This window comes from Triturus cristatus, chromosome 6 (assembly GCF_964204655.1).
Source record: "Triturus cristatus chromosome 6, aTriCri1.1, whole genome shotgun sequence".
Classification (NCBI taxonomy): Eukaryota; Metazoa; Chordata; class Amphibia; order Caudata; family Salamandridae; genus Triturus; species Triturus cristatus.
Genome location: NC_140589.1, coordinates 562,205,346 through 562,225,207, shown reverse-complemented (window position 1 = coordinate 562,225,207; position 19,862 = coordinate 562,205,346). Strand labels below are relative to the sequence as shown.

The 19,862-nt window shown below is 46.2% G+C and overlaps 1 protein-coding gene across 1 annotated transcript in view; it reads right to left on the bottom strand.

Moving 5' to 3' along the window:
* The window catches only part of LOC146817397 (dynein axonemal heavy chain 5-like), a 1,608,734-nt gene that overhangs the window by 20,672 nt on the left and 1,568,200 nt on the right, over window positions 1-19,862 (bottom strand). The window contains exons 103-104 of the mRNA XM_085609634.1: window positions 17,948-18,064; window positions 2,320-2,532 (exon numbers count right to left, since the gene is read on the bottom strand). Of these exons, the coding sequence (XP_085465760.1) occupies window positions 2,320-2,532; window positions 17,948-18,064 (330 nt within the window). The remainder of the gene's footprint in view (window positions 1-2,319; window positions 2,533-17,947; window positions 18,065-19,862) is intronic.

Sequence of the window (19,862 nt, the reverse complement as noted above, 5' to 3'; positions counted from 1 at the left end):
TTCCCCACCTTAGAATTAACCCCTAGGAGTCTGACTTTTTCTGGAGCAGTACCTCTGCATGCCAGTAGGTGGCATCACTCAGCTTTGCGTGGCGCCGTCGGCATTGCAAAGCCACGAAGTATACTGACCACTGATGTGGAAAACTAGGGCCCTGAAAGGGGAAAGTCATGGCTTTAGAAATCCGTTCACAGAGCGGGAAGGATGGGTGGGTCAGTAAAGAATCTGCGGCTAGATAGAGTCTCTGCCAGATAAAGTTTTACCGATGGTAAGTAACTTGTTCACCTGATAGAGACTTATAGGTGCAGATTCTTTGCCTTAGAATAGATACCCAAGTAATACCTACACAGAGGTGGGTCTGCGGACCAATTTCACGTGAGGAAGTACTGAAGGCCCAAACAGGCAAAATGCCCATCCCTATGGACCTGATTTTCCAGGCAGTAGTGTTTACTAAATGTGTGCAAAGAAGCCCACATTGCTGCCTGGCAGATGGCCAGGACTGGAACTCTGCGGGCTAACGCAGTGGTTGCAGCTTTAGCACTGGAGAAAGGAATACGCAACCCCTCAGGGGTTGCTTCTTAGCCAATGCATATCAGATTTATGATGATGAGTATGATCCATTGTGAGATGGTCCTCTTATGTACTGCCCTTTCTTTCTTCACTCTGACATACGCCACGAAGAGTTGGCCATCCACCCGAATCTCTCATGTGCAGTCAAGATAGAACAACAACACTTTTTGGGTCCAGGCGGTGAAGCCGCTCCTCTTCCTAAGAGGGATGAGGTGGAGAGTAAAAAGTAGGCAGAGTGATGGACTGGCCTATGTGAAAGGGAGTGACCACCTTCGGGAGAAGGGAAGCTCACATACAAAGCACCAGTTTGTCTGGGTATCTGTTCATATAAGGAGCCTTGGACGACAAGGCTTGAAGCTCACCGACCCTCCGCGCAGATGTTATAGCCACGAGAAAAGCCGTCTTGATGGTAAGGAGCCTGAGTGGACAATTGTGCAGGGGCTCTAAGGGAGCGCAAATAAGGAAAGTGAGGATGAGATTGAGGTCCTACTGGGGCATAATAAAGGGAGAAGGTGGAAACAAATGTAAACCTTTCAGAAACCTATTTACAACAGAGGATTTGAGGAGGGATGGCTGATCAGGCAACCACAAAAAAGCTGAAATAGCAGAGAGATAGCCCTTCAGAGTACCCAGAGCACAGCCCTGCTTGGCAAGAGAAAGGATAAAAGGAGGAACCTAAAAAAGGGGGGCATAAAGGTGATTGATCTGTCTTTCTGTATATGCTACAAATTCTATCCAACGGCAGGCATATACCGTCTTGGTGGAGAGATGCCTGTCTGCCAAGATAACATTACAGATTTCGAGAGGGCGGTCGAAAGCTGTCAGTTGTCGCTGCTCAATCTCCGAGCAAAAAGGCTGAGCATTGACAGGTTGGGGTGTAGAACCCTCCCCTGCTGCTGCGGCAGAAGATCCTCCCGAATATGAGGTGCATAGCCTCATTGCAGGGATAATTGTGTTTGTGCAAGAAGGGGGCACCTTCCTGCACAAAAACAACCATTAATGGTGTTTTGCTCCTTCTATGTGTGCTGCAGAATACAGCACCCATAGAAAGAGCAAAAAACGAGAAATATAAGTATTTCTCCTCGTTGTGCCACAATAACACCTCCTTTTGAAAGTCGTCCGTTTTTAGTGTTGCCTCAGATTTACAGGCTCTTGTAAATCTGGAGCAGTGCCAAAAAGCCATGGGTGTTGCTGGGAACACCCATGCAACACTTATTGCATGCAACTTTGCTGCAGAAAACTGAATTGAAGAGAGCCATATTTACAAGGCTGTGCTAAGCCACCCAAAGTGGCTTAGTGCGGCTTTGTGAGTATGGGCTAGCATAGAGCGCCACAGGAGTGTCAAAAAAGGTGACGCACCGGTGATGCTTGTATATGCCCCACAGAGTTCAGGATCACCCCCTCCTTGCAGCCCATAACATTCTACAGGTTTCACTGCGTGGTGGCATCCAAAAGGAAAAGGTCACTCTTCAGTTCGAAGCATACTATGTGATGGTACACACAGTAGAAAACACAGTGGCTTTTTTTTATCTAGTGTTTCACATAGGGAGAGTGAGTAAAATTACCATTTTTCTCTGACACTGCACTTCCCATGCTGGAGAGGAGACATATCTCACAGTGTTTTATCTGTTATGCTACCTCTCTTATTAAGGTACATAGGTTAAATTCCACTTCTATACTAATCTTTTTCAACTTCATCTTACAGATGCTGCAGTGGACATGCAAATCACAATATAGAAAGATAATACTAACCAGGTGTAGAATCTTCTCAAAATGTGCCACATGTTGTTGTACTTCATTGATCCAGGTTGAGGCAGAACACTCTGGGGGATAAGAGACATTTCCCGCTAGCACGCACCAGTGTGCCGGAGTCCGCTTGTGGTACAGATCATTGACAACTGACATGATGGATTTTGAAAGCTGGTCCCCCATAGTGTCTTCCGAATCCATGGCACTTTTTATCGCCTAGGTGGGAAAAGAACATTTACAAGGCACTGACCCATGAATGTCATTTAAAGAGACACCCATAAACAATCTGTACTTGAATTCATGCATCATACAATCTATGCCTATGAAGTTGTATTATGCATTGTGCAACTACAACACATGAAAACACACTATCAGGCATATAAGTGTCCACTTGCTAAGGCAACATAAATCCAGACTGAAACATTTTTTCAATATACGCGAGGCAGAATATAGAAAAACCCCACCGTTTTTTAACAATTATTTGGGTCATGCAAGTTGCATCTCGGGGTAAGAGTATGAGCACGTTCTTCATTATTAAACAGAATGTACTAAACAATTGGGTAGAAACTTCAGGGCAAGGAGCCCTATTGAGAATCTTAAGATGTAATGATTTTTGCACTTGGCTCATATATGCAGAGTCCAAACTCCATGTTTTTAAACAAATCTTTTTGAATGTGCCTTATTGTACTTCAAATCATTTTTATTGTTCGAGGAACCAATTATCGTAGCAAGACGAACAAGTTACTTACCTTCAGTAACTCCTTCTCTGGTAGAAACTCTAGCAACATTCTGTACCCTAAAGTATTTCCCAGGTGTCACACTGGATCTGGAAAATGTTGAGCAGTACCCCTATACGCTGGGAGGTGGCATCGAATGGCTCCGTATCAGCTGTGTAGGTGTCGTCTGCATTGGATGTGATGTGTGCAGTGACTACATAGGTGCCTCCCCAGTGCACCACAATCAGTTTCTTTCTGTAACTATTCCTATATAGATTATAGCCACATCAGAAGGCTGACTGACCAGTGAGCAGATTCTAAGGGCTTACAAGCACCTTATAGGAAGAAAAGCCCAGGTCGCAGAACCGGGAGGATGTGTGGGTCGGTAAGCAATCTGCGGTTAGACAGACTCTGTACAAGATAAGGTGTTACTGAAGGTAAGTAACTTGTTCATCTGATAAAGTACTTCTAGCTGCAGATTCCTTTCCTTAGAGGAAAAGCAAACACCTCCCCAGAAGTGGGTCTGCAAACGGGCTTAGACCAGAAAGTCATGGAGGACCAAACGGGCGGAGTGCTCGTCATGATGGACCTGACTATCGAGCACTAGTGTTTGGTAAAGGTGTGCAAGGGTGCCCACGTAGCAGCCTAAGATATCCAGTGCAGGAACTCCATGAGCTAACACAGTAGATTTAGATTCGGCTCTGGTGGAAAGGGCCTGCAAGCCCTCAGTGGGCTGTATCTTGTCTAATGTGTGGATGCAGAGTCCGACTGATCTGGAGGTGGTCTGTTTTTGCACAGCTTTCCCCTTTTTCGTTCAAGTGAATTCTACAAAGAGCAGATCGTTCACCTGGTGTCCTTCGGTATGATCGATATAGAATGACAGTGCGCTTTTAGGGTCGAGACAGCGACGTCTTCTCTCCTTGGAGGGGTGAGGTGGGGCAAAGAAAGTTGGCAGTTTGATATTTTTGCTGACTTGGAAAAGTGTCACAACATTTGGCAGAAAAGAGGCACTGGTTTGGAGAACCAGTTTGACTGGGAAGAAGCTGGTGTATGGAGGTTGAACAGAAAGAGCCTGCAGCTTGCTGACTCTCTTGAATGATGTGATGGCCACCAAGAAGACTGTCTTGATTGTCAAAAGCCTGAGGGAACAGCTATGCTTTAATTCAAAGGGAGAACACATCAAAAAGGTTAAAGCCAAATTAAGAGCCCATTGGGGCATAATGAAAGTTTTTGGAGGAAACATATGCTTAAATCTTTTCAAAAAGCATTTCACAATGAGTGACTTAAAGAGGGAGGGGTGGTCAGGCAACCACAAGCATGCAGAGATGGCCGAAAGACACCCCTTAAATGTGCCCAGTGCAAAGCCTTGCCAGACTAAGAACAAAACAAACAGCAACACTTCACCCAGGGGTGCAGAAAGCAGGTCAACGTATTTCTCAGCACACCAAGCCACACACTTGACCCAACGGCAGGCACATACAGTTTCAGTTGATGGGTGCCTGGCTGCAAGATGACATCACATACCTCAGGAGGGCAGTTGAACACTCATCTATCGCTGATTAATCTCCATGCACAAAGGTGGAGAGTGTGCAGGTTCGGGTGCAGGAACCTGCACTGTTGCTGTGAAAGCAGATCCTCCTGAGAGGGCAGCCTGATCGGAGAATAGATGTTCATGGTCACAAGTTCTGGATACCATACTCTCCTCGTCCACTCTGGAGCCACCAGGATGACTTGAGCCCCGTCAGTTCTGATCTTCTTCAAAACTTGGGGAAGAAAAGGTATCGGTGGGAAGGTGTTTGGAGCCCTGCATTGCAGTCTTTACGGAATGCATCTCTGAGCGAAAGCCGCTTTAGAAACCCCAGCACGCAGAAGTGCTGACATTGCATGATATCAGCAGTGGTGACTAGGATCTAGCCAAGGTTCTTCCCAGTCCCGAAAGAGACCCTGAGCCACATCCAGATGCAGACGCAATTAGTGGTCTGTGAGGCATCAACATGTGAGCTTGTCCACCCTGGTGTTTAGCTATCCCGCTAGGTACTCATAACCAGAAAAATGTCTTGATGTTCCAGTCATGTCCATAGGCGCAGGGCCTCCTAGCACAGGATCCACGACCCCACTCTGCCCTGCTTGTTGCATGCCCACATGGAGGTAGTGTTGTCCATGAACACCTGGACCAGCTTCCCTTTGATGGAAGGTAGGAAAGCTTTCAATGGCAAGCAAAACGCACTTAAATCCAGAAGGTTGATGTGAAGCTAGGTCTTCGCTGGAGATCAGAGGCCTCTAATCTCCTTCTCTCTCAGATGGCCCAGCCCAGAAGCAATGCATTGGTCACCACTGACAGCTCTCAATGGGGAAGGGAGAGGGGTCTGCTGCTGACCCAATCGCGGTCTGCTAGCCACCACTGCATATCTTTTGCAGTCTCCTTTGAACCCTAAACCAGGTTGGTTCAGATTTCAAAGGAGATATTCCCCTGGTGCTGTGCCCACTGGGGCTTCAGATCTCACTGCAAAGCCCGCACATGCCAACAAGCGTCCTACACCAGCACGATACCATCAGGCCAAGCAGTCTCAGAGTCTGTCTCACCAAAATCCAGAACTAAAGTTGAAACATCTGCATCATGGCCCAAATGTCCTGGATGGTAGGAATTGCATTGTGTCTGGAATGGCTCAGATTAAAGGGAGAGTCTGGGAAGGAGTCAAGTGTGTCAGCATGCTGATAGTGAACTTCAGCGAATGCCGGAGGTCTGCCGTAGTCTGGAGGTGGGCGACTAGTGCCTGAGGTGGGCCCGCTTTCAGCAGCCAGCTGTCAAATTAGGGAAAGACTGGGACTCGAGGCCTCCGCAGACGTGCTGCAACAACCGCCATCACCTTCTTGAACAACCGAGGGGCACTGGTGAGACCAAAGGGGAGCTCATCAAAATAGAAATGCTCCTGGACTTGAAGGACGAGGATGTGAAAATAGGCATCCTGCAGGCCCAATGCTACCATCCAGTCTCTAGGCTCTAACGCAGACAGGACGTGAGCAAGTGTTAAAATCTTTCATTTCTCCTTCGGCAGGAAGGCATTGAGAGGGCACAGATCTAAGATGGGGCGGGTGCCTCCGTCCTTCTTTGGCACCAAAAAGTAGTTGGAATAGCAACCATGACCTACTTTTGATGCCAGCACCCACTTGATGGCTTCTTTGACCAAAAGAGTCTGCACTTACTGGTGCAATAAGGAGAGGTGGTCCTCTGTTAGCTGATCTGAAGGTGCTAGCATGGGCAGCAGGGGTCTCTAGAAGTGAGAGGGAATAACCCCTCCAGACAATTTGGAGCACCCACTTGTCCAAAGTAGTGGCTTGACATTGAGGCAGCCAGTGACTGATCTTGCCTCAACAGGGTACTCATGTTGTTGCAAGGGCATACTAAAGAGGTTTTGAAGCTCCAACAGCTGGAGGGGGTGGTCCACTAGGTAGATCTCTGGCCTTGTGGGAGCCGCTTCGGTGGCCATGAAAAGGCTGAGAAGGCCATGGTGACTCAGCTGGAAAGGACATGGCTGATGCCACAGAAAGAGCCAAAGGAAGAGAGTGGCCATGGTGAGCCCCAATGACGAGACAGTGACCCTACTCTCATTGAGGTGCTCAAGAGCTGAGTCAGCTTAGTCGCCAAAAGGGAGAGTGCCATCAAAGAGGGGGTGCACAGGATGGAGGGGAGAATAACACTGGCAATGACCTGCAGTGTCTACCCAAAAACAAAGAAGGGGCAGGATCACAAGAAGAATGACAGAAGACCTGAAGGAAATATAAAATGGATGGAATCGAGACGGCAAATGGCAATTTGCTCTCTGTGTGAACACGCACTAGACATCAAAGAAATGATTGAAGATTTACAACTCGACTTTCTTTTTGGCACAGAAACATGGCTTAAGGAATGGTGCAATCTCTGCATCGCATTAGCACTCACCCACAACTATAATATCTGTAGACAAGACAGAAATTAAACAAGAGGAGGAGGAATAGCCATTATCTTCCGGGATATCTTCAGAATGTACAAACTTTGAGCTTACCAAACTGAAAGGGACACAAAGTGTGGGCTTTTGTTTTAAACTGAATGGCTCTACTTCCTTTACAGATGCCCTGATTTACCGCCCACCGGGCACAAGCCTGGATATTCTGGAAAGCCTAGGAGAAACATTGGGCCACCTCACGCTCGAGTACTCTAATTTTACACTGCTAGGTGGCTTTAATCTCCATTTAGTGTGCACGAATGAACCAGGAGTACACAACTTTTTAGAAGCCCTAGAAACCCTTGAATTCATCATTTGGTCCTAGCACCCACTCATCAGGCAGGTCACACCCTTGACGGAGTGTGTTCTAATTTTACCCTACTAACTGTTACCTCGCCAATTCACCAAATGATGTCAGATCACGTTAATCCCTTTCAGAATTAACACCCCTAACCCAAATCCTTCCCCCAACCAATAGTCTGATCCGCCACCAAGTCGCAATCGGGCTAGGATGGTTTCTAACATCGAATTGCCACACCGGGCAAGCACATCCATCCCCACGCTGTTGGGAGACACCTCAAAAGACACCAAACTCTTCCACACATAGATTGCCTCGAACGGCAATGAGCTAGCTCCCTTAAAACAACAAAAAACCACCCCAAAACTCAAAACCTCAGCACTCTGGTTCATGCCCATACTAACAGAGCTCCACCTTCAATGCAAACAACTGGAACGATGGTGGAGAAGACCATACTTCCTAGAAGAACTCACCCTCTTCAAAATCAGTAGGAAAAAACAACACCTTCATATCAAGCCTGGAAAAAAAGAGTACTACACAAAAATGATCCTAGAGGCACATCAGAATCAGAAAACGATTTTCACAATAGTAAAGTCCTTCACCCATCCTAAAACGTTTGTTAAGGAAATTCCCCCATCACAGAGGTTCTGCGATCAAATCTCTATCTTCTTTGAGCAAACAATTCTCTCCATCTATAAGGACTTTCCCACTCCATCCATGCAGGTCCTAGATTCTGAGCCCAATCCTACCTATATTGGCCCATCTCTCAAGGTCTTTGATAAAGTCACACTTGACCAGTCATATCAACCCATTATGACATGTAAAACTGGCTCTCCCTGCGATGCATGCTCCCCGTGGTAATCCATAAGATTATCGAGATCATCAACCCAGTAATTAACAATATAGTTAACTCTTCCCTGGCCACAGCAACAGTACCAGCAGAAAAAGCAGTCCATGGACTCATCCACCCTTTCCAACCTCCGTCCGATCTCTTTACTTCCTATTCTGGGCAAAATCACAGAAAGTCTGGTCTATAGACAGCTAAATAACTTTTGTGAAAACGCTAAGATACTGCATCCCTGCCAATAAGGATTTCACCCTAAGCATTCAACTGAATCAGCTCTATTGGAAACAGCGGAAACTCTGAAATGCACCCTGGACAAAGGGAAAAATGCGGTACTGATCCTATTGAACTTGTCAGCCGCATTTGATGCTATTTCACGCTATATTCTCCTAACTCAGATAAAAGATTGTGGTATATCTGACACCATGTTGGCCTGGATAAAATCCTTTCTTACTAACCGTAGATAAGCAGTACCCCTAGGACCATTTCTTTCAACTGAACGTTCCATCACTTCAGGTGTCCCACAGGGCTCATCACTAAGCCCTCTATTGTTCAATATCTACATTGCCCTGCTTATCTCATTACTGAACAAGTTGCTTACCTTTGGTAACAATATATCTGTAAGAAACATATATTATTTATAGATTCCTTACCTTAGAATTACCCCCAGGCGTCAGACTGGATCCGAAAAACTGTTCTTCAGCAGTACCCCTGTGCATCGGTAGGTGGCGTCGTGGTCGCAGGAAAGACGCCGCGGTATCTACTTAGATGCCACCCCTGCGTGCTGACGTCAGCTCTTTACACGACATTCCACGCCAGAAGTGCAGAGCCATGCAAGACACTGACCACTGGTGCATAAAAACTAGGGCCCTGAAAGGGAGTCCCTTACCCTAGAAGTCAGTTCGCAGAACGGGAAGGATGGGTGGGGCGGTAAGGACCCTATAACTAATATATGTCTCTTACAGATATATCGTTACCGAAGGTAAGTAACTTGTTCATCTGAAATAGACTATTAGTTATAGATTCCTTACCTTAGACTAGATACCCCAGTAATACCAACTCCGGAGGTGAGTCTGCGAACCAAGTTTACACAAGAAAGTCCTGGAGAACTGAACGGCCAAAGAAGCCATCTCTCCAGACTTGGCTATCCAGGCAGTAATGTTTAGTGAACGCGTGCAATGATGCTCACGCGGCTGCCTGGAAGAGGTCATTGAGGGGGACTCCATGTCCCAAAGCAGTAGTGTCTTCCATCACCCTGGTGGAATGGGCGCGCAACCCTACTGGAGGTTCCTTTTTCACCATTGAATGACAGATTTTAATGCAAAAAACGACCCATTGACCTTTCTTGGAACCCACATAGCCAACAAAGAGCTGATCATCCACCCGGAATTGTTTTGTGCAACCAAGATAAAATGAGAGCGCACGTTTTGGAACCAGACGGTAGAGCCTCTCCTCCTCTTTAGAAGGATGCGGGGCGGGAAGAAGGTGGGCAAAGTGATGGTCTGTCCTATGCGGAAAGAGGTAACTACTTTGGGAAGAAAAGAAGGTCTAGTTCGAAGGACAACCTTGTCCGTATGAACAGCAAGGAAAGGAGGTTTAGAAGAAAGAGCCTGAAGCTTACTCACCCTGCAAGCATAGGTGATGGCAACCAGAAAAGCAGTCTTTAAGGTCAAGAGTCTGAGTGGACAATTGTGTAGCGGCTCGAGAGGAGCGCACATAAGGTAAGTCAGAACAAGGTTCAAGTCCCACTGGGGCATTACGAAAGGAATAGGAGGAAACAGGTGAGTAATGCCCTTAAGGAAACGATTTCCAATAGGGGACTTGATAAGCGAAGGCTGATCAGGAAGGCGAAGAAAGGTCGAAATGGCTGAAAGATAGCCCTTAAGGGTGCCCAGAGCAGAGCCCTGCTGGGCCAAAGAAATCAGGAAGAGGAGAACCTCAGAAAGGGAGGCAGAAAGGGGATCCACAGCCTTTGCTGTGCACCATGCCACAAATTTGTTCCATCTACAGGCGTATACTGTTTTAGTAGAGAAACGCCTGGCTACCAACATAACATTACAGACTTCAGGAGGAAGGTCGAAGGCTGTCAACTGTCGCTGCTGAATCTCCACCCAAGGAGGTGGAGGCTGGACAGGCTTGGGTGGAGGACCAACTCCTACTGCTGCGACAGAAGATCCTCCCGAAGGTGCAGTCTGATCGGAGGATCGATGGCCATGTTCAAGAGCTCGGGATACCAGACTCTTCGTGCCCAGTCCGGAGCCACAATAAACATTTTAAAAAAAACTATCTTCTTTATTGGCATTTACGATATTAAAGCCATACAAACCATACATAATTTCAACATTATCAACATGTACATGTTGCAGCCGTCTGAGACAATTAACAACATCCATTGTAGATTGCAGGGATAAATAAACATTAAATCACTCTCAGGATGTTAACCCCATTTAAATTCCTTTCTTTAAGATGCAGCAGCCTCTTAACTCTTGACCTTGTTAACAAGATCTTGTCATATTAGGATATCTTACCGGGAGTAGTTGTGTCCATTGCCCAAGCATCATTATCGCACATTTATGCCCTCTATGAGTTGGTTTATGTTTCATTATACAGAGCAGTTAGAAGACAAAAGAAAAAGGAAAATCCAACCTTAAGGCATCTGTGGAACAATAGATACCTATCAAAACTAAACTGTGCCTAAACCTACTAGGGGTCCACTGCTTACATACTAAATCAGTGCTTCTCCATTTCTGCATTCGGGGGAGTGGGTGCTCTCACAGGGCCAGCGGGCCTCAGGGGAGGAAGAAGGGGGGAGGCCCCTGGAGGGATAGAGGAGTAAGGGGCAACAGGAGGCAGGGCATACGAAAGGAAGTGGACACAAACGGAACCACAAGAATGACTTAGGCCCGGTCACGCTTGATCGTCTTCAGCACTCTGGGCAGAAGTGGTATAGGCGGAAAGGCGTTAGAAGACCGCAACTCCACTCGCGACGAAAAGCGTCGTCTAGCAAGTGCCGCCTTGGAAATTCCAACACGCAGAACTGCTGACATTGCACGTTCTCTTTGGTGGCGAATAGATCTAACCAAGGCTCTCCCCACTGCTGAAAGAGACCTTGCACCACTCCCAAGTGAAGACGCCATTTGTGATCCATCAAGCACCAGCGGCTGAGTTTGTCCGCCCTGGCATTTAGGGAACTTGTCAGATGTTGAAACACCAGGGACATGCCCTGATGTTCCAGCCACCTCCAGGGACAAAGGGCCTCCTGACAGAGGGTCCACGACCCCACTCTGCCCTGTTTGTTGCAATACCACATGGTGGAAGTGTTGTCTGTGAACACCTACACTACTATTCCTTTGACAGAAGGAAGGAATGCCTTCAGTGCTAGACCAATCGCCCGGAGTTTGAGAAGGTTGATGTGGAGCCCGGACTCCGCCGGAGACCAGAGGCCTCTGATCTCCGCCTCTCCCATGTGGCCGCCCCATCTCATGAGTGACGCATCTGTCATCACTGTGAACTCTGGTTGGCGAAGGGAGAGGGATCTGCCGTTGACCCAATGATGGTTCGTGAGCCACCACTGCAACTGATGTGCAGTCCCCACCGAGATCTGGAGGACATCGGACAAATTACCCTGATGCTGAGCCCACTGGAACTTCAGGTCCCACTGCAGAGCCCACATATGCCACCTGGCATGATCTACTAGCAGGATGCAGGAGGCCCAGCAGCCTCAGGGTCATTCTCACCGAAATCCGGGATAGAGGCTGGAACATCCCGAATATCCCAGACTCGCTGCTCGAGAGAATAGGCCCGAACTGCTCTGTGTCCAGAACCGCTCCGATGAAAAGGAGCTTCTGAGAAGGGTTCAGGTGCAACTTCGGCACGTTGACTGTGAACCCCAGCGAATGCAGGAGGTCCACCATAGTCTGGAGTTGGGTGACGACAGTCTGGGGTGAGCTCGCCTTCAACAACCAGTCATAGAGATTGGGGAAGACTGGAACCCCTGATCGGCTCAGATGAGCTGCGACAACTGCCATCACTTTTGGGAACACCCGAGGGGCAATGGTAAAGCCAAAGGGGAGAACGGTAAACTGAAAATGCTCATAGCCTACCGTGAACCGTAGGTAACGTCGTTGTGCAGACATGAGAGGGATGTGAAAATACGTGTCCTGCAAGTCCAACGCTCCCATCCAGTCTCCAGGGTCGAGAGCAGACAACACCTGAGCCAATGTCAACATTTTGAACTTCTCCTTCCGGAGGAAGCGGTTGACGCCCCTGAGGTCTAAGATAGGACGTAGGCCTTTGTCCTTCTTGGGCACCAGAAAGTAATGGGAATAGTAACCACGACTTACTTCTGGCACAGGGACTCGCTTGATAGCCAAGAGAGCCATAACTTGCTGACAGGGAAGTTGGTGGCATGGAGGGACGGGTGGGGGTAACCCTTTGGACTATCTGCAAAAACCCACTTGTCCGAAGTGATGTTGTGCCAGTGGAGGAGGTGATGGCGGATCCTGCCACCCGTTGGCAACGGTCAGACTAGGGAGACTTAGAGACTTCTGCAGAGAGGGCACTGGTGGACTGGCCCGCCCGCTGGCCCCCAGACCCCTGGCGCTGGGTCCCACGTCCCCGGCCACGCCAAAGCTGAGCAGCTCGCGCCGGCCAGTGGTCCTGGGTGGAATGTGGTGGGGCACCCCTTCTGTAGCCACAAAAGGGGCAAGAAGCAGATTGCACAGGGCGCGAGGTGGTAGCGAGGCCCAAGGATCTGGCCGTAGCCCTAGAGTCCTTGAAGCGCCTTGTCACCAAACAGGTGACGGCCATCAAAGGGCATGTCCAGAAGGGTTGATTGGACATTCCTGGAGAAGCCAGTGGACCTTAGCCTGGCGTAGTGTCTCAGGGCTACCGACGTAGAAATCGTCCTGTCCAGTGTGTCGGCGGTGTCCAGACCACAGCGGATGGCGAACTTTGCTGTGTCTCTACCCTCGACAAGTGCACGGGAGAGTTCAGTCCAGGCCTCCTCCGGGGACTGCGGCAGCACTTGGATGACCGTATCCTACACGGAGTGGGAATAATGGCCCAAGAGGCATTCTGTGTTCACCGACCGCAGTCCTAAGTTGGCGGAAGAAACATCGTCTTCCCAAGATGGTCCAGCTTCTTGGATTCCCTATCTGGGGGAGCAGTAGGGAACGCGCCTTTTAAGGTTCAGGCTTGGACCACCAAGCTCTCTGGGGTAGGGTGTTGGGAGAGGAAAAGTGGGTCACCTGATGTCAGGCAGTGGTGTTGGGCAATCATCCTGTCCACAGGAGCCCCTGTGCTGGGCTTGGACCAAGTGCCCAGTAGGATGTCCGCGAGGGCCTCATTGAAAGGTAGCAGGGGCTCGGAAGAGGCTGCTGCCGGCAGAAGCACCTCAGTCAGGAGGTTAGCCCTGACTGCCACCGTAGAAAGATCAAGGCCCAAGGCCTCAGCCACCCTATGCAACACCACAGCGTAAGAGGCTCCCTCCTCCGTGGCCACGGTAGGGGAGAAAGCATACCAGGGTCTGGGGATGTATCAAGACCACTGGCTTCACCCAATTCCTCTCTCCAGTCTGGCCCCTCTAGCTGGTCTGTCAAAAGGGTCAACAGACCCCTCCCAGTCCTCCTTATCCTCACCTTGCTGCCACTCAGGGCGAAAAGGAACGCCAGGGATGAACAACGGTAAAAGGTACCTCACGGCGCCGTTACCGGCTTTGGCCGACGCCAGTCTGGCGGAATCTAAGTTGATGTCGCGACGTCATTCCGGTGACCACGACGCCAACGACGAACGCAGAGTCGACTGACGCCACCTACCGACGCGCTTGGGTATTGCTAAAGAAAAATTCTACAGATCCAGTCTGACGCCTGGTGGTAATTCTAAGGTAAGGAATATATAACTAATAGTCTCTTTCAGATATCCTCCTTTAATATCGCTACTTCATCCTACACAGATGACACACAACTGATCCTGTCCTTAGACAAAGACGATGATAAAGCAGAAGTTAACATAAAGCTATGCCTCACAGAGTTTATTAGTTGGATGAAGGACAATCATCTTAAATGCAACTCTGATAAAACTTAGAACTTTGCTAATAGGGAAGGACAATCTCTTCAAGCCAATCCAGTGGTGGCCAGATGATGCTCTGGCCCCCCTAATACAGTGGAAGTGGCTAAGAACCTGGGGGTAAAATTTTGATACTTCCCTCTCAATTCTGCCACAAGCTCTTGCAGTTGCAGGGATGTGCTTTTAGCCTCATTGTCTTAGAAAACTCTTTGACTACATTCCCTTCTCAGCGAGGAAGGCAGTGGTGATGGCTCTTATACTATCCAGATTAGACTACTGCAACAGTTTACTTGCAGGAACCAATAAACAAGTATTATATAAACTACAGATGGTGCAACATGCAGCAGCACGTCTAGTGCTAAAACTGGCTTGTAAATCATCGGCTTCGGCAGCCTTCAAGACCTTACATTGGCTGCCCATTCATAAAAGGATTTTGTTTAAGGTACTGCTGATCACTTTTAGAACCTTCATAAACTCGGGACCAAAATATTTATCGGCCAGATTCTCCCCTTACACCACTGACCCTTAGATCCTACTCAGCTAATTTACTTAAGCCTCCTATTTACAGGCTTTAAAGAAAAGGAGTAAAAACTCTGGCAGTCCTAGGAACCAGTGCATGGAACCTCATGCCAATCCAACTGAGGCTGACCAATTCAGAAACACATTTCAGGAAAGTCCTGAAGACCTGGATCTTTGGGTCCACTGATGCATTCTGCCTCTCACTAATTTAACTGATACACATCTTGCTTTCTTGTCTTCTTCTGTCCCCTTACACTCTCCGCATAGCGCCAGGATCCTCCCTCCGGAGTGACAGTCACGCTCTACAAATAATCAAATCAAATCAAATCAAATCAAATTAGGCTGCTGGCAGGGCAAACAAATGGATGTAGGAGAGTGATCACAGAGTGGCAAGGCGAAGTGGAAGAAAGAAACAGGTGGCAGGAGTCAGCGAGAGATGTTGATTTTGAGGGCCTACTCATAATAAGTGTGGAAGGGGACACTGGAGGGGAAGAGGCTAGAATGAATATTGAATTCCTTCCATTTCCACCAATGTAAATAAATTGTAACCACATTCAAGAGGTTTAATCTGAGATAGTGTGTGCGGGGGCAGCCATCTTGAAAGTGGTTTTGTCACGAAGCTTTAAAAAAATTAATGAAAGATGGCCACCCCTGCAGGTGCAAGCTTGCACAGGCAGAGGTGGCCATCTTTGAATTCCCATCTTTGAAGTAAAAGTTTTTACTTTTGTAAGAACCAGTCAAAGATAACGGTTTATGCACGTGCATGCCCGGGGGCCCATCTAACAAAGCATTCTACAAAAGTAAAAAACACTGAAGAATTGCCATCTGCTTATGAAGAGATAGCCATCTTTGAATGGTTCTAATGTCCGTTCAAAGATTGCTGCCCACATGTGCATGCACCCGCCAGAATATACACAGGTAGCCATCTCTTGGAGGTTTTAAAGCACATTCAAAGATGGGTGATGCTTGCAGAGTCCATGTGACATGCGGTACACTACAAGTGACGGACAGGGTCCAGTAGCTGCGCCCGGGGTGCTGCTAACCATCACAACATTTTTAAAATCAGTACAAGTAAAAAACATTTTTTTTTAAAACATGTTGGCCACCGGTCCCTGGCACTGAAGAAGGCTATTTTCTGTGTAGGTGGTGACATTGTGCTTTGGAAGTATTTTATCGCTCACACAGAAAGGAACCATATGAATGAAACTATAACAGGCCAGTGGATAATGAGGGCTGACTTAAAGACCTGGTATGTAAGCATGTATAGGTTTGTATATTTTTATTCAATTTAAATAATCTTGGCTAACATCAGACCTAAAAATCAAAAGTAGAACTGTATCCCTGCTTTCATTGTCAAAGGTATACTGTGATCCAGCATGATTTTAAAAATTATAATACACAACACATTTATACACAGAGGACATGAAAGGTTGAAAGTACACGTTGCAAATATGAGACACAGTGACACATGAAACAGAGACAAGTATAGTAGAGGCACTGTAAAAGCATGCTTTAAAACATGAGATGAAGAAAACACATTTATAAGATAACACTAATTCACATAAACGGGGTGAGATAAATTCTAATGTGTATGTTGCTTATAGACGTATATTGATGAAAATTGTGATGCTATGTAAAGTGGCCTAGTGCTTTTTATGCTTTTTGCTGAAAATGCAGCAGTTAGAAAAGTCGGTGCAAAAAAGTGTAGCAATGAAGTACAGGCATGAGATTTTGCAAATTGATACTAGAGACTTTATAGTTTATGAAATATTAGAAACTATTTTAGTAGAAGGAAATTTGAATTGATTTAATTTCATTATATTTGAAGTAAAGTCAGAGCTTCTTTCATTTAAACGTGCAATGTTAACTTAAAGGCCTTCATGAAATATCTTTTCTCTAGTGCTGACCTTTCCCCTGATATAACACAATGGATCATTCTTTGCAAGTGAATTGTTACATATTTATCCTGTACACTTCTACACCCTGACATTCTTGAATGCGTTTTCAATGTTCTGAAATATTCCTGTGGAAATAGAAATTCAGCTATGGCTGTAAGTCACAACTTTGTACTTTCTCTCTACCAATGTTAGGCCTGTGTGAACTCACAAACATTTGTTTCTCATGACTAGCATGGGAAACTAGCTAGATGTATCAATCATCTCAGGTGACATGATGTGAACATGGACATGTGATCATTTTTCGATGGTGCTACGCCACTGGACATTGCTAAAAGTCTATAAAGGAAGAAACACCAAAGGAGGTGCAACAACCGCCATTCTGATTTTTCCTATTTGAGATCCGGATATTATGCTGATCGATCTTGTAATTTGGCTTTTTTCGATGCTAAAATCAGTAGCTGATAACCTGGGACCTCTTTGCTGAACCATTTATATTTTCCAATTTTTCTATTATATCTTTAGCTTCATGTTAATGCACTCTCCCCTAATGTACTTTAAGTCTGAAACTTTCCCATTTTCCCGTAGGACCTGAGCTGTACCTCTGAATTTTATAATCACTCAATAAAGATTTGCCTAAATACTATGTGCTTTAATGCAAGCTGTGATATTCTTGATCGAAATCCTTCAGAAAGTGCCTATTTTGATTCTTTAATACAATCACCAAATTTACTTAAAATTCTGTCTGAGTCTATAATTGAGTCCTGTTATTTTTTCCACTTTGAAAGTGACTAATGTTTTAAATGCGCTCCAGGGAGAATCAGCAAGCTTTGACAGAACATCAGTTATTACTTTGGCTGTTTTGTGTTGCAATTGCTTAGCTTTTGGTTTGTATAATCTTCACTCGACTTAACTTCTTTAGGAGGTTGGGTCTTCCAGTTGCTATTCTTTATTTCTACAGCATGGTCTTGAGAGTAGTCTCTCTAAATCTGATTTGTGAGTTGGCTGTCAATTAACGGTCCTCATTGCACAGCTAATGTGGAGTTTGGTCACCCTAATTTCCACCCCTCCTATCAGCGGAGAAAGATTAATCAGAGGATCACTGCCTCTGTGGTAATGGAAACCCTTTAGATTGTCTAATTGGAAAAGGCCCAGTACGATCAGAGGAGTAAGGAGAGAAAGCATAAAATAAATATTTTACACACTGCTTCACGCTGCAACTGGCTAGCCTCAGACCTAAAAATCAGAAAGAGAACTGTATCCCTGCTTTCATTGTCAATGGTTTTCTGTATACAGTCAGAATAACTCACCTGCAGATTTCTTCTCACTTCGGACAGGAGAGACATGAGTTGCTCCAATTCTTTCTTAATGAACAAATTAAATGGGGTGTTTCCGCCAAGTTTTTTCAAACGCTCAATAATAGTATCCTTAAGTATAAAAGAACAGCTATTACAAAATGCAAACATTAACATATTTTCCAGTAGCAAAACAGGTAAATCTTTGACATACTACTGCTATTAAAAACAACTCCGTCAACTTAGCCATTCATCCATGCCAGGTTGTTGCATCCAATTCTATTAAACTGGGAAATGCAATAGCAGCACTTTTAATTTACAGGCTAGAAACATCTCAAATGTCATAGCATGCATTATATAAAAATCATATTTAGAACAAAGCTAAAAGTAGGTTTTTGAGAAAGTATTCAGCGAGCTAGTGAAACACTACTAGCACTAAATAAACCAATGTGGCTACCACTTTAATATGGAGTGGATGTGTTTTCGTGCTACAAACATCATGAATGGATGAGACAAATGAGGTAGGAAGGGTCTGGAGTAACTCATTAAGAGTTCTGTCAAAGGAAGTACCGTACATATATGAATGATGCATGTTACATTTCACTTAAACAGGGCTGCTCCTCCATTATGACAGAGGAGCGTAGCCCCACTGTTGAAAGGCATTTATTTTTCACTTACTCAGCCAAGTCCGCAGAGTCTAGGGAGGGGCAGGACCATGCTCTGCATCAGCAGCAGCCAGATGCATGTCGGTTTGGCCGGCAGTCTTAGGACGGCCAAAAAGACATGCACACTTACATTTCTCCAACGCAGCTGTCTTGCACAGCCGGGTGGGAGAAGAGGCACATGCTCCCTGTCCCTATCTGCGCGGCATTTTAGCCCGCTCAGACGAATCCCGGAGCTTCTCTCATGCTGGGTAATAGCATGAGAGCAGCTTCTGGATTGGGTGGGGAGGTGAGCAGAGGAGCACCGAGGTGGCGTCTGGAAGCGGCAGGTAAGTTCTTTTTTTTATTATTCTCACCCCCGCACTGCCACACCAAGTGTTAGTGGCAGCAGCTGCTACTGCACTTAAAACACAATATGTTCATCAAAATGTACAAGTAAGTATTTGTATAGCACACGACTCACCCAGGTGGGTATCCTGGCACTGAAGCAGTGGCTGTATGGGCTGACCCAGGGATAGGCTAAAAGAAGAGCCAGGTGTTCAGTTTCTTGCAAAATTTAGGAACTGAGGAGGCAGCTCTGATGTGCAGGGATTGGTCATTCCAAGTTTTGGGAGAGAGGTAGGAGAAGGCCCTGACACAGGCTCTGGTTCTGCGTATGCAGGGGATGTGTGCGGATAGGAGTCCAGGTGAGTGGAAGGGTCAGGTAGCTATGTGCAAGTTAATCCAATTGGTAAGGTAGGTGTGGCTAATGTGCACTGCTTTGTATGTGTGCATGAGAAGGTTGAAATGAGATGCAGAATTAATGCTTTGCTTTTGGAGCAGTTCAAAAAATGTTTTCATGTGGGAAAAAGCTACAGGCAATTTTTTCTGAAAACTAGGCTAAATGTATATATCATAACAGAGAAACATATCTTATGGTTCTATTAGTGTCACAAATCTCACATAAATTCTCTTTCTCACGGAATTATGGGGACATCAGACTTGCTTAACATGTTTGCGAGTAGTTTATGATCCAGAGCTCAACAATCTTTCTGAAATGAACTATTGTCCCAGGGATGAAACCAAATTGACAAATATCTTCAAATTGTTATATGTAGATGGAAATATTGCATCCCCTGTTGACCCTCTTTACTTTTTTGTAGCCTTACAGTACTCTTTCATCTTCTACTCCTAATCCCTCCCATTTTCTTTATTATTCCAATTCCTTTTTTTTTTTTTTTTTTTTTTTTTTTTTAAAGTTTTATTTTACAATAATTCGGTTACAAGCA